The sequence below is a fragment of the Rana temporaria genome, chromosome 13 (genome assembly GCF_905171775.1).
Source record: "Rana temporaria chromosome 13, aRanTem1.1, whole genome shotgun sequence".
Taxonomy (NCBI): domain Eukaryota; kingdom Metazoa; phylum Chordata; class Amphibia; order Anura; family Ranidae; genus Rana; species Rana temporaria.
Genome location: NC_053501.1, coordinates 40,013,198 through 40,028,335, shown reverse-complemented (window position 1 = coordinate 40,028,335; position 15,138 = coordinate 40,013,198). Strand labels below are relative to the sequence as shown.

General features: G+C 41.3%; 1 protein-coding gene across 6 annotated transcripts in view; it reads left to right on the top strand.

Annotated features, from left to right (window-relative positions):
* The window catches only part of ARID4A (AT-rich interaction domain 4A), a 95,372-nt gene that overhangs the window by 71,716 nt on the left and 8,518 nt on the right, over positions 1–15,138 (top strand). For all 6 annotated transcript variants that reach the window (XM_040333813.1, XM_040333810.1, XM_040333811.1 and 3 more), the window contains 6 exons: positions 44–275; positions 1,586–1,887; positions 7,947–8,144; positions 11,814–11,898; positions 13,862–14,066; positions 14,794–14,856. In XM_040333813.1, coding sequence (XP_040189747.1) covers positions 44–275; positions 1,586–1,887; positions 7,947–8,144; positions 11,814–11,898; positions 13,862–14,066; positions 14,794–14,856 — 1,085 coding nt within the window. The remainder of the gene's footprint in view (positions 1–43; positions 276–1,585; positions 1,888–7,946; positions 8,145–11,813; positions 11,899–13,861; positions 14,067–14,793; positions 14,857–15,138) is intronic.

The window sequence follows — 15,138 nt, the reverse complement described above, 5'->3', positions numbered from 1 at the left end:
TTATGAGAACATTGTTAATAATGTGCTTTCCTTACCATGCCAGGTATTTGTATGGGTTTGAGGAGTATTGCCGTTCTGCAGAAATTAAATTTAGGACTATTCACCACAATGATCCCCAACCAGTAGAGGAGAGCCCAACAGTGGAAGTATCAATGGAGAACAGCAACCAGAAGGAACCTGAAACCCCCCCTGTCAGTGTTGGTGTCAAGGAAGATGACGAGTCAGATTCTAGCAGCGACAATGAAAAAGAGGAGATTGAAATGAAGTCTCTAAGGGTATGATAATATTTAATTATTTCAAAGTACATTTCTTTTATTTATTTTTTGGCTATACTTATAATATTTGCTGCACAGAAAATGTATATTAATGTGCAACTGTTGTGTGTCCTGTTTTGTGCATTTAATGTAGGTTTATGCTAAATTTAGATACATTCACTAGATTACCGAAATTATTGGTACGCCTGTCTTTACACGCACATGAAATTTAATGGCATCCCAGTCTTGGTCCGTAGGGTTCAATATGGAGTTGGCCCACCCTTTGCAGCTATAACAGCTTCAACTCTTCTGGGAAGGCTGTCCACAAGGTTTAGGAGTGTGTCTATGGGAATGTTTGACCATTCTTCCAGAAGTGCATTTGTGAGGTTAAGCACTAATGTTGGACGAGAATGCCTTTGCTCTAATTAATCCCAAAAGTGTTCTATCGGGTTGAGGTCAGGACTCTGTGCAGGCCAGTCAAAATCCTCCACCACTAATTCTCTCATCCATGTCTTTGTGAACCTTGCTTTGTACACTGCTGGGCAGTCATGTTGGAACAGGAAGGAGCCATCCACAAACTGTTCCCACAAAGTTGGGAGCATGAGATTGTCCAAAATGTCTTGGTATGCAGATGCCTTAAGAGTTCCCTTCACTGCAATTTAAAAGGCCAAGCTCAACCGCTGAAAAACACCCTAATACCCCTTCCATCAAATGATTTGGACCAGTGCACAAACCAAGGTCCACATAGACATGGATGAGCGAGTTTGGGGTGGAGGAACTTGACTGGCCTGCACAAAGTCCTGACCTCAATCTGATAGAACACCTTTTGGATGAATTAGAGCGCAGCCAGGCCTTCTCGTCCACATCGGTGCCTGACCTCACAAATGCACTTTTGGAAGAAACATTCCCATAGACACACTCCTGGTTTTAATAGAAAGTTAACGCCCCAGATGCAAGCCCCAAACGCAGTGCATTTACCTGTACCTACCAGCACTGGATCGCATGGTATTTTTGTGCCATGCGATCTTGCTACAGTGCATTTTAAAAATAAATGCATGCACTACTTTGGTTACGGTGCAGTGTGATTTTAGTCCATTTAAAAGGAATGGGCTGAAATCGCACCGCACAGAGCCACATGTGAATCACACTGGAACACACAGCGCATTCATGTGTGGGTATGGTGTGAACCTGATTGTGTGTTTGTTTTTAAAAATAGATTTTGATATATTAAATATTTATAGTGGTCATTCCTTGCAGTTGATTCCTGGCACATATGTTTTTTTTCTTTTATGCTAACTGCCATTTAATCATTTCAAATCATTTTCTATTAGGGGAGGCGAAGACCTGTTAGCAGTACAAACTCTTCTACAAAGGACCATGAAGACTCTGAGATAATAAATGAGAGCAACAAGGAAAACAAAGATATGGAGGAGGAGGACGAGAGATCTGAGGAACAGAAAGAGAATGATACAGCTCCTGGGAGAAGAAGCTTAACTAGCCAGGGGAAGGATCTGAGAAGCCAGAAGCAGGAGGACTCTGAGAGAGAATCTGAGGAGGAGGAGGAGGAGGAAGAGGAGGAGGAGGAAGAAGAAGAAGAGGAGGATGATGACGAGGACGACAAACTATCTGATGTGTAAGCAAATTAACTTAATATCTTTTCTTTATTTCTACCTTGTTCTGAGTGTCGGCGCGAGTTTTCAGAGCACAAAAAAAATACAAATTGTACAGTACAGGACCCTGGCAAAGTATTCTTACACTGTGGGTAAATGCTGTGGGTAAACGGTGTTCAATCACCTAAAGGTACATACCTGTCACCCACATTGTTTTAGGGGAGGCACACGTGGCACATGTCCTTTTTAAAACTATGCCGGTGTCCAATCACCTGAAGGTACATGCCTTTGCTTTAGAAGACACGTGCCCTGTGTGCCTCCCCCTACAATAATACCCCACACTGTGAGTTCTCAGTTTTTTGCCAGTGTCTGAAGGTGATGAAATTTAAACCACTCAGTCTTCGTTGGATGACCAGGTGTTACCACACACCACTGGTCGCACACTTTACTGCCACTTCGCCTGCAGCCCTTATAAAGCTATCTAGACAACCTTTTTTTTCTGAGGGACTTCTTTCCCTTCCGCATGATCCAGGCCTTCCGCATGATCCAGGCCTTCCGCATGATCCAGGCCTTCCGCATGATCCAGGCCTTCCACTGGGTGATGAGGTTTAACAAATCTGCTCTCCAGCCATCCCTTCATCTGGTATACTTTGGTCTGCTCCTAGGGACATCCTATCCGAAGCAAAAGTCTTTCTACCAGAATTTATTTATTTTTCCTCCAAGAGAGATCTCACGATAATATTCTTCATGAGAGTTCCAAGCATGATGGTAGCCTTCTTAGAGGCAGTACCATTTATCCAATTCCATTGAGGAACTTTCAAACTACATCTTGACCTGGAAAAACAGGCTCCTTTTCTTGATTTATCCATGCTCCTGCCCAGTCAAGCAAGGAATTCATTATCTTGGTGGATCACCACCCCAGTCCTAGCAGTGAAGAAGTCCTCTCTTCTTTTTTTATAGGAAAGTTATCACAACAGATGCAGTTCTCTCATGCTGGTAGGAGGGAGACCAAGCTCTCTATCAACATCTGGGAGTTGAGCAGTCCAGTTGACCCTGCAGCACTGGACCCTCTACCCCCCTCTTCTGAAGGGATATCCGGCTACAATGCAGTCAGAAAAAGTAATCGCTATGGCAAGCATCTGCTATCAAGGGCCACCAGGAGTCTGTCAGCCTTAAAGCGGAGTTCCCCCCCTTTAAAAGTCAACAGCTATGCTGCCACTTGGTGTGTGGGGCCGCATCAATATCATTAAAATGATATTGTTGCCTAAAATATATTATATGTTGTGGCACACAACCATATAATTACCCTTAAAATACTTTAAATCAATGGAAGCCATACTCTGGACATTCGTTTGGGGTAACACTAGACATAAGCTGGCATGGAGGGTCCTTAAAAACCCTACTGACCTGGGTGGAACGGCCCTCCCCGACTTTAATTTTTTACTATCTCACATCCCAACTGTCTCAGCCAGTCTATACCACATAGACAAAACTGACAGACTTGGATTCCTCACGCTCCTCTGTCCACAGTAGGCACAACAAACCAGGGTTCCACTTGCAGCGATCGCTAGTGATAAGGTTTCCTATCCATCCAATAGTTGCAGTATCTGTCGTTTAATATATACACGCACGCGACATGAGGTGTTTGTGTAATTGTACGCTGCACTCATTTGTCATATGCATATGTCCCGTATTGCCTTATAACATGCAGTAATATGTATATTGTTCAATAAAAAAAACTTTTTTCAAAAAGTGTAGCTGCTGACTTTTAATAAACAGACACTCACCTGTCCCACGGTTCATTGATGCGGGCACACAAAGCCTCGCTCCTCTCCCCCACCTCTCTGCGGCGCCGGCATTGTTACTGTGGGGACACGGCTGACGTGTCCCAGAAGAAGGGGGGAAAGAGGTGAACTGCCTTGGCATGTCAGGGGGTTCTTAAAGTGAAAGTTCAATTTTTGGGTGGAACTCCGCTTTAAAGGAAGCTAGCCATTATAACTTGGTGGACTGAAGCTCAATGTTCAGCAATTTCTGTGGTCCAAATGCCAAATGTGGGCAACTAGAAAGCCGATTACCTCAGCCTCCACAACCCTTCATCTAGATTTCTTCAGTTTGACATGCAAAAAATGGGAGATTCCAGATGTGGGCCTCCTGGGCTCCAGATTCAGCCACAAACTATATGTTGCCAAAACCAGGGATTCTCTGCTGTAGCCACAGTTGCCTTAATAATTCTCCTTGTCTAATTTACACATTCCCTCCAGTGCAAATTCTATTTTGTCTGCTCCAGAAAATAGAGCAAGAGAGTAAAATTGTGATCTCAATTGTGCCTCACTGGCCCATAAGAACATGGTACACAGACGTACTTAGACTTGTATCATACAACTGCTGACCTCTCCTTAAGTGGATTTCCAGGATATAATGATCTAATCTTAAACCTGCTCCCACTCCCTTTCTACAATCTATAGAAACTGCCCTGAACATGAAAGGTGCAGATACTTGCCTATTCCCAGGCTGCTTCAGTCTGGTCACGTTCTCTTCCCTGTGTCAGCCAGTGCTGGCTACAGGGGAACGGAGAAAGGGTTCTGACAACAGCTGGCATGTTTGAGTGTGGTGGCATCACCCATATTCTTATTATGGGCTATCCATTGTTGGCACCCACTCCTCTCCCCTGAAGCCGCTGATCACCCATGGGGGGAAGCTGATTATTCTTTGTTTTCTCTGCTCTGTAGAAACCACCCTTTGAACCTATCTGCTGTTTAAGACTGCCATCAGGTCCACTGTTCATACTTTTAAACTTTTACTGGGTGGACTTCCAATCTCCTGCAGATGCAACATTGGCCACTGGGTTTTTGTACCAGCACTCTGAAGTTGTATCTTTTGACCCTTGTTGCTTGGACCAATGTTTCACAATTATGTTTATTTAATTGTGCCCACCATGTTCATCCATTGATTGCTCAACACCCCATGGTGTATGAATACTCTGCCTATATCCTACTGTGTATGATTAGGATGAGAGGAATTTTGACCTGCTTGTAAATTACAGATCTCGGAGTACAGGACACTCTCCCTTCCATTCCCTGGTTTACTATGCGTTGTTGTAGAAAACTGAGAACTTGCGCAGTGAGGTATGGTTATAGGAGGTGTGTCCTCCTAAAACCTTTCCAGTGGCCCAAAGGTACATGCCTATAACCGATGGTGTATGAATTCTCTGCCTGTGTCCTGTTATGTACACCAAGATATGACGTTTATAGGAAAGTTAGAAATTCCTCTTATTGTGGGACCCCAAAAGATGTGATGTGAAGTAAATGGTGTATCTTTTATAATAAAGGAAAGCTTTTGGAGTGCAATATCCAGACCTCGTTGGACTGGACATTGCAAAGATAGACTGACAAGTGCTCCACTTCCAAGCTTTCTTGTAAAAGTTAGAACATTTTCCCAGTCCAGAGCCAATGGCATTGCCCCAGCTCTTGCCCAGTCTCTGAATACCCATTTTGTGATTAGGCTGCACACGCCGGGCACCAGGATATCCCTCTCTAAAATTATTTAAAAATTCTCTATTTCTCACTGGTTTTCACCACAGAAGAGGTTAGTCCTTTTAGACTGAGAGCCATCATTAACTACTGGCCGGAAAATTGTACAAGCACTTCACTCTTTCTGGTCATATAGCATTGAGCAAGTAACTCCTCGCTGTTTCTCCTGCTTGCAAAGATCCATGTAAAGCTTTGATCTGCAGGGCTTCATTACACAAATTATCCAGTTATTAGAGAAATCTGACCGCAGAGGCCCCAAGTGTGCTCCCACTCCCATGCTAAGGCTGGTATTAAAGTAGAAGAATGCATTGTGATAGCTTGTTGGCAATGATCAATTAAAGCCTTGCTTCTACAGCACTGTCCTTCCCTTTTTTTTTTTTGTAATCCATTATATTGAGCATTGCAATTTTTGTTATTCCCGCTAGACTCAGGAACTTAGGTTGTTGATGTTTATTGGATCAGCAATAGAAACTTATGCCTTTTTTAGAATCCCTAAAAAATGAAATGCTGTAGTTCAAAAGGAAGTCCTCTGTCAAAAAAAAAAAAAAAAAAAATAGAAAAGGGTTAACATCCCTAAAAGCAGAAACCTTTAACAGCAGGTCATAGTAGCAAAAAGTTTCCTTTGTTGCCATGTGAATAACAAAAGCAATTCTTTCATTAATGAGGAGTGTATTGGTGAAAATGTCGCACACATTTACTGCAGCACCCAGCATAATTGATGAGTTCCGGCCTATATGGTGTGCAGTGGACATCCTTGTTTCTGGACTTTTTTTTTCTTTAGACTGTGAAGGCCATCCAAAATTTTTAGTTGCCACCAAAGCAGGCTTAGTGAGAAAATCATTCAGTGGGAGTACTTATTGCATGCACAACTGTCTGGAACAGGATTTCTCCAACCTTCCAGTATTGTCTGCGCGACAGAAAGTGAAGGAAAATCTCCCCAGAGGAGCAATAATGACAGCCATTCAATTTAAAACTTTCCCCACTGGGACACAGACAAAGGAAATCCTGACTGGTGTTAACTAGTCTCTTCTTTTTATTTGAGACAAAACATTTTTTTTTCCTTTTTAGATGCACCTTGTTTTGTTTAGATATATTGTGTGATCTGTTAAGTGTAAATTAAGTTAAACTTTTTATTTTTTGCCCAAAACCTTGGCAACCCGATATACATATAAACACTAGTTTTTGTATAAAATCAAAATATCAAACAGAGAATGTATGTGAAAATCGTCACATAAATGTTCTAATGAAACAAATTGTTTACTTACTATTAACGTTTTATAAAGTCCATGTAGGCTGGACTATGGAAAATAAATTATCCCTATTCTTCGACATTTTAATATTTGGAGGCCTTCCCACTGATCTGAAGTGTGTATTCACATTAGGGACTTGTTTCTAAGATATTTTCATTCTTGCAGGCTTTTCCTGTGTGTCCAGGGAAATGAGAGCATTTGCCAAAGCATCTGCCAACAGGAAACTACAGCACTCAATAGGGAGGTTCCTGCTAGTGAATATTGCAGGTCTTGCCATGCCAGTGTGATTACTGCAGTGTTCCCCACATATAAACACTGCAGGAAAGGGAAAACCTGTATAGTTTGATCAGATGCATAATTTCATTTTCTATGCAGCTTTAAAAGATTTACATCTAGAGGCTGTACACCATAGACACTCTACCTGGATTTCCGAGCAAAGGGTACATTGTGGTCTTGCTCCAAATAGTGAATTGCAATTCATTTTAACTTTTTATCACGGTGTAATTATTAACAGGTTGTAAAAAAAAAAAAAAAACATTTTGGCATTGAAAATTTGCGTATATCAGTTGTGTAACTTACCTTGTCAAACCAAAGTACACCATCTGTGTAGGTCATGGCAAAAAATAGATCCTGCAAGTACATAAAAATTCCTTTCGATCATCTTGAAATGCATTCAGCTCTTAAGTCTTGTTATAGGCTGACAACACACAGAATTTGTTTTTCAACCCTGCTCAGTGTTTTTTGCTAAACTATTCAATTACTCCCACTATTAGATCTCTTCAACACTAGATCTGTACTCCAAGATATTAACTTGGAGGGCTAAATAGACCAGCCTTTCTCAACTTTGGATCATGGGAGGCAAGTACAGTGAGGATCGGCGTGCCCGGGGAGGAGAGGAGGGGGTCGGTGGGGTGTTGGGCCATCTTTTATAGATTTACACCTTTAAGGTGAAGTTACACTTAAGCAACACTTTTGTGTGAAGGAGGTCTTGCCCCCAACCCCTACACACTGTACAACCAGAACTTCTTTTCTGAGCGGGTTTTTGGACTGGGTTGCCTGGAGGCTGAAAATAGTAAATGGTGCTGTGACTGAAAAAAGGTTGAGAAACACTAAAATTGAGACAACACAGAAAGTATACATAGAACTGAGGACCGCCCTGAATTTCTAATAACATCAACAGGTTTTTATCAAGCAGATATAACAAAATTCTTCCAATGGTACAGACCAAAAGACAGCAAATAAGAGAAGTTCATTTTTGGGATCTACATTGAGTTTTAACAGTATGATATTTTCAATCTGCAGAAGAGATGAAATGGAGCATAAAGGAGACAGTGAAGAGGACGAGGATTCTGAAGAAAAAGACCGTCTGGCAGGCACCAAAGTAAAAGTTAAATATGGACGTGGGAAAACCCAGAAAATCTATGAAGCAAATATTAAAAGCACAGAGGTAGATAGTGGAGAGTTGTTATACCTTGTGCACTACTATGGCTGGAATGTAAGGTAAGTTGGCATGAAGCTGAGTTTATATGACTGTATATAAAGGGGAGCATAATGCTAGAATATTATCGAACTGTAAATCATGCAGATATTGTCAGATTATGTTTGGATCCAATTTATCAAAATTCTTTAAAGCAGCCATGTCAGACCAGAAGTGTTTGGGCTGCTTGTGACCATCTCCCTTATTACTTTAAACCTAACATAAACAACGAACTCATATGTAGCTCTTTAGTGGGTGATTTCAGGCAGATGTCCTAATTTTAAGGTTTTCATTTTTATTTTCCACATGGCCTACCTTGCTACTATTGCTTCAAGCATCATTCATTTTCACAGATACCCCTGCCCACCTGAAATTGAATTAATGATTTTCACACAGTTGACGGGTGATGGTGGGAAATATTCCTGCCAAAGGTATGCCTCCTTGGTTACTTCCCTTGTCTGCTGATAATAATAATAATTATTAATAATTATTTTTTTACTAGTAATGGCGGTGATCAGCTATTTTTTTTATTTTTTTATCGTGACTGCGACATTATGGCGGACATATCTGACGCTTTTGACACTATTTTGGGACCATTGTCATTTATACAGCGAACAGTGCTATAAAAATGCACTGTTTACTGTAAAAATTACACTGGCAGTAAAGGGGTTAACCTGTAGGTTGCGCTGTAGGGGTTAAGTGTGCCCTTATTTGTGTTTCTTACTTTGGGGGGGTGGGGCTTAGCGTGTGATGTCACTGATCGTCGTTTCCTATGACAGGGAACAGACGATCAGTGTCAGTCTCACTAGGAAGCACGGGGAGAGGTTTGTTTGCACTTACCTCTACCCGTTCTTCCTCTCTGTGACCCGATCGCTGGACTCCGGTGGCGATCAGGTTCGCAGTTCCCGCGAGGACGGTCACAGCGCTTAGGACCGGGTCGCGAACACGCCGCGCGACCCGCAGCTGGGCTCTACATGTACGCCCTTGTGCCCAGCCGTGCCATTCTGCAGATGTATATCTGGGTGCGGCGGTCCTCAAGCGGTTAAACGCTGATACAAAACTGTATGTGTAATGATCTTGGCTAAAAGACTAAAAAAGCTGATGCCAGACTGGATCCATGCCGACCAGACAGGCTTTATTCCAGGAAGGCAAGGATAACTGGATTACAACGCTACTTTTGTTGTATAAATCAAGAGGTGAAAAGTCCCCAACTCTATTTCTGTCAATAAATGCGCAAAACGCATAATGAAAACAATGGAGAATTTTTGGGATTGGACCCTAGGATGACCCAATGGATTTGAGCTCTCTATGATCATCCCACAGCATCCGTGAAGGTTAATGGAAGTTTAGTGTTTGTAGTGTCACTAGAACCATTGCTGGCTACCATCCGCGGATATAGGAGGAGTGAATTGAAGGTGATCACCTGATGGTACTTGGCGCCAACCCGGTTGGCCAAAATGTACCCTTCTGTTTCGCCTTTGGGTTTCCGAGGCTGTCCGATTCCAGGGACAATGTGCCATATTTGTTGGGAATACCCTAGAATCCATGGGTTACTGGAGTGGAATCTTTGCATTGACTTGTAGAGTAACGGGACAACCGGTTCCCCAGACTCCACATATAGCACTCCTGAATATGCCTGTGCCTGGGCTACCTAAATACTTACAACAATTTTTTATCTTGCTAGGAGCTAAAATGACGCTTGCAAAATTCTGGAAACAATCCAATGGCACGGGCTAAGAAAAAGGTCATCTGGATTATGCTAAATGAGAATATTGTTCGCATCTTGCAGGACACCGTTTAAACAATTTGAACAAACCTGGGAGCCGTGGGCCACATATATGCAAATCTCCCTCGTACATTAGTTTAGCACTGCTCTCTAGATTTTTTGACTAATATATATTTCCCGACCCGTGGTTTTGACCACCCTTCTCTGTTCTGTGCTTTTTCTTCCTCCATTCTTTATCTTCTTTCACACTTTTTCTCCAAAGTATGTTTGGTTGCTCAAGAGTTTTATATTGGCAACCCACATCTTTATCACTGATTTCAGGGCAGTCTTCCTTGGGTGTGTCCCCCTCAGCTAGTTGTATCGGGTGATAAGGATCTGGCCTTTTATGTAGGGGGTTGATACTTTTACTGTTTGGGAGTTGACATTGTGTGTTTCAATATTTTATGTTGCATATGTTGTTGTGTGTTGTTTTTTTTTTTTGTTTGTGTTCCAATGATGTTGGTTCTTTTTGTATTGTCTATTTGAAAATTTGTCAATAAATATTTTGAAAGTAGGAATTAAAAAAATTGAGAACTGTCAAACGTACAGATAAACCCTGTAAAGACGGAAATTCTACATATAATTCTAAGTAATAGAAGAACTAGCTTTACGGAGGGAATTTTCCTTCACATGGGGAAAAACAGAAAATATTTAGGGATAAAAATAACACCTTCACTGGGGACTTTATACCAGGCAAATTGTATTGCTTTTCTTAACGAGTACAAAGCAAGAATGTTAAAAATCCCATTACGTCTACTCACATGGGTCGTACAGAGAAATATGGTAGAGATGACAATACTCCCAAAAAGTTTGTACAAATTTTAAATGTTACCAATAAATAGCCTTACCTATTTTTTTTAGAATGGTTAAGACAATGTTCTTAAGGCTTATATATGACAAACCAAGAAGCCAAGAACACAGTTCTTGATACTGAGTAGAGATAAAGCACAGGGGGGTTAACTGCACCAGACATTGAAAGGTACTATAACGTGATAATTTTGGCACACATTTTTGAATGGGCTAACGCAAAAAGCAAAAACATCTGGGTAAAAATAGAAAGCACACTTAGTGGAGCACCGTTAAATAAGAATGTTTGGGTTCCACCAACGTATAGGATGTTCAGCGTCGACACACACCAATTGATTAGTATGGAATATATAAAAAAAGGTAAAATATGAGCATATCAGGAATTAAATCAAAAAGGGTTTCTGATAGTTTTGAATGATTAGAGGTATTCGCAGTTAAAACACTTTGTGTCAACACTACTGCAACCAATTAGATCTGATAAGGACCTAAACGCAATACGAAAAATATGTAACTTAGAAAAAATGTTAAAACGCAGTATATCCTAGATATATAAAATTTCTTGCGACCATAGAGGGGCGGGGAATGCCTTCATTCGTTGGGAAATGAGAAAAAGAGTTGGCATCACAATTAAAGGACCAACAAAAAAGTCAAGTATTGAGAGATATAAGATCATAATACTGCCATATTTAATAAACACAGCCAAAGGCGTAATGCCAAAAAAAAGGCGGGATAAAGAAATGCCTACGATAAGGGGCTCATTTGTTGGCTGCAGCGTGTGATGTACACTTTTACAGACTGGAAGGGAGGTATGGAGAGCTTGCAGGCCTTGAGTGATCTGGCTCCATTTTTCCATATCTGAGCTTGCTAGATTTTAAAATTTGGTGCAGGACCTTGTAGGAAATCATACGTCTGCATGCAGACAGGCAGCAATCCATCCATAGCCATTCCACCCTCTACTACTCGTGGCCCTTTTGCCTGGAAATTTAGTTTGTAAAAAGGAAGTTCTGTAAATCTAAACTTATAACCAATGCTATAGCAGACAGGTGAGATGATATTCATGGAATGTATTATTTTTATTTTTTTTTAAACTGTTGCAATACACAATTTTATTATTTTACAGATATGATGAATGGGTTAAAGCTGACAGGATCATCTGGCCTTCAGAGAAAGTTGGATTGAAGAGAAAACAAAAGAAAAGAACAAAAGTAATTATGATTATTTCAGTTATATTCGATGTGTGGCTGGATAAATACTGATTGCTGTGTTTTTTTTTCAGTGCTTTATTGATAAAGATGTGAATCTGCTCGCAGTTTGTGTGTAACCTTTTTTTATTATTTAGTCTTCTATATTAGGAGCAAATCCAGGAAATTTTATATAAACCATGAAACTTAAAAAGATATAAAAGTAACATGGCTGTTGTCTTTCTGGAGTACACTCAGTGTAGTGTGACTCCAGTTCACTTTATCTTTAAACGATCTCTTGCTTTCCTACCAAACAGGTTTTAAGCCTGAAGTATTGTTCAATATTGAGCAACTACCCACCTTTTTAAAAGCTTCATCTCTTTGCATTAAGACAGGGCTCGACAAATCCCAGATGCCAGGTCACCATTGCGACTAGGAAATGCAGCCTGGCACCTTGGCTGTTGTCTGCCCCAGTGGCTAGCATAGGGGTAGCAGCCGGGTGCTCAATTGCCAGGCGGCCGGCAGGAATGTTTGTTTTCTGATGCTGGGGGTGGGGATAGGCAGCGCTGTGAAGCCGGGTTAAAGGAGGAGAGGGGTGGGACTGTGAAGGGCAGGTTGGAGCAGACGATGGGCTGTAAGGTAGTAAGAAGGGTGGTTCGAGAGCGGAGCCTCAGGCAAGAAGTGTTTCTGTGTGGCTCTCTCCTCCCTCCCACTAGATTATGCTGTCTGGGGAGACTCCCTAGAGCAGGAACCGACGGGAGCCCCCCGGGCACTACGGTTCCATGCTGGACGGGCTCGGAGTCAAGTATGGCCAGCCTGAGGGCCCCCTGGACAGCCGGTGTAGCCAACTATGAGTGCCCATCAATGCTGCCTCATCTGTGTTTTGATCAGTGGCCCTATCAGTGCAGCCTCATCCCCGCTTATTAGTGAAGAAGAATTCGTTATTTACAAAATTTTATAACAGAAATTAAGAAAGGTGTGTTTTTTTTTTTTTTTAAATAATTTTTGTGTTGTATTTGGCAAAATAAAAATCCCAGTAGAAGCTCTATCTGTCGCAAAAATTGAAAAATTAAATTTGGGGACAGTGTTGCATGATGGCACGATTGCCTTTCAAAGTATGACGGCGCTGAAAATGGGTCTGGATGGGAAGGGGGTGGAAGTAACCAGTAGGCAAAAGATTAAAAAAAAAAAAAAACTGGCTCCTAACTTTTTAGCTTGTTCCTAGATTCAAAGCAAATTTGTGAAGCCCTGCATTAGGAGATGCTATCACCTCACAGGACAGAGTAACCGGGTTTCCTCTAAGGACATCCTCTAACCCTCATATACTTACATTGCCTCTCTCAAGCACTCACTTTCCCTCCCAAAGGGCTTGTTCACAGTTGGTACTGAAATCAGATGTGTCGGCAACATGAAGGAGCAGTGACATCACTAATCCAATCGTGACAGTGCTTAGGCCTTGTGATTGGTTGCTAGGTCCACTGTCCAGGCACTGCCACAGGAAAGCATAGCACATGTTTCCCCATAGTGGGAAGTAGCGGTATTCTCGGTGGCTGCAGAGGAGCAAGAAACTGAGGGAGTGCAGGTAGGGTGGCTATATGGGAGCCTGTGCTTTGCAGAGACACAGTTGATTTGTCCTGCATGGGCATGACCATCTCTTTAATGCTTCTTGTAGATTGCAATGGTGACTGAGAAGTGAATATTACTTTCCGTATGATGATACCTGAGGAAACTGCACATCTACTGTTATGGGAAACATTGTGAATCCCTGGCCTGCAGAATCACAAGTTTGCATTAAGGTGTTTAGAACATCGGGATGCTTTTGTTCAGATTAAGAGCAGAGTGACCTCTTGTACCAAAAGCAGTGCTAGGATGAAGAACAATAGTTCTAGACAGGTAGTTTGTGACCTCTGCATGTATTTACATTGTAATATGTACTGTATCACTTTACTGCTTCATTTTGACCATTATTGTTTGTTTCACCGTTTAGAACAAAGATGAAAATGACAAGGATGAAAAAAGAGAGGAGGAAAAGCAAAAAGCAAAGGGACGAGGCCGTCCGCCTTTAAAGTCACAGCTTCAATCTAATGTAACTTGTGCTGTTCCTAAGACTCCGAATAGTGAAGGCAAGGCATCTGCCAAACATTCAAAAAATAACACGCCTGACAATTCTTCCTTGTCAAATGGATTGGAAGGTAATTGAAAGTTTATAATCTAACGTTCCTTTTTGGAAGAAGCAAATAAACCTGCCAGTTTGTTTTTTGGCTTGTGGGAGTAAACTAGAGCACACATACCCACTGCTTTTACTGTCCCATAAAGGAATCAAACACATTATTTTACAATACAAGATATTTTACTTTAAGGCAGACTGACCCTTAGTACTTTTGGAATCAAGTGTCTGGCTTGTATTGCTTGAATGCACAGTACGTTTTGTTATTTAAAAAAGTTCTATATTGGAAACCACGCATCCAGCTCTGACTTCTTTATCTCTCTCTAAAAAAAAAAAACCCTATAGTCAACAAACTGTCCAATTGTTATTGTAAAAACAGCAGCCATTAATAAATACTATTGCAATATATATTTGAAACTTTTTTTTTTTTTTTTTCTGCCAAAGAATATATAATTTTGTTCAGTCTTGTGGTTCAGTGTGCAAAAATTCATTAACCACAAAGTGGCTGAAAAAAACCCTTTTGCAGGTAAAACTGCAATCATACAGTTTGTGTTTTAAATGCATGTTTAGCTGTTTGCATGGAGTTCCACTTTAGGTATAGCAGTTTGCAATGTTGGCTTATCCAAAGTGGCAGAAGAAGCATTGGTCTGGACTAGGGTTACTTTTGAGTTTTTTTTTTTTTATCCCTTAGGGACCTATAACACAAAAAAGTAATATTGTAAACACTAATACTAATGCTTTGTAAATTTTAGGGACAGTTCGGCGGAGAACGAGGAGGAATTCTGGAATGTATGACTCGGATAGATGCTCGAATGGTGAGTAAATACATTATCCCAATGAAATGGCACTGGGTTCCTGCCATTAAAGCGGTAGTGAACCGCCGACAATTAATTTTTATTTTTATTTTTTTAACCTGCAAGGTAAAGTTTTATATTGTGCTAGTATGCATCGCGCACTAGTACATTATGTGAAACTTGTCTTGGAACAAAGCCCTTCCAGTGGCGAGCTGTCACCGCTGCCAGGGCTTTTATCATCCCCTGGTCTTTCTTCTGGGTCCACATACTCCAGTTGTTTGAGTGGCCGGAGCTGTGATGACT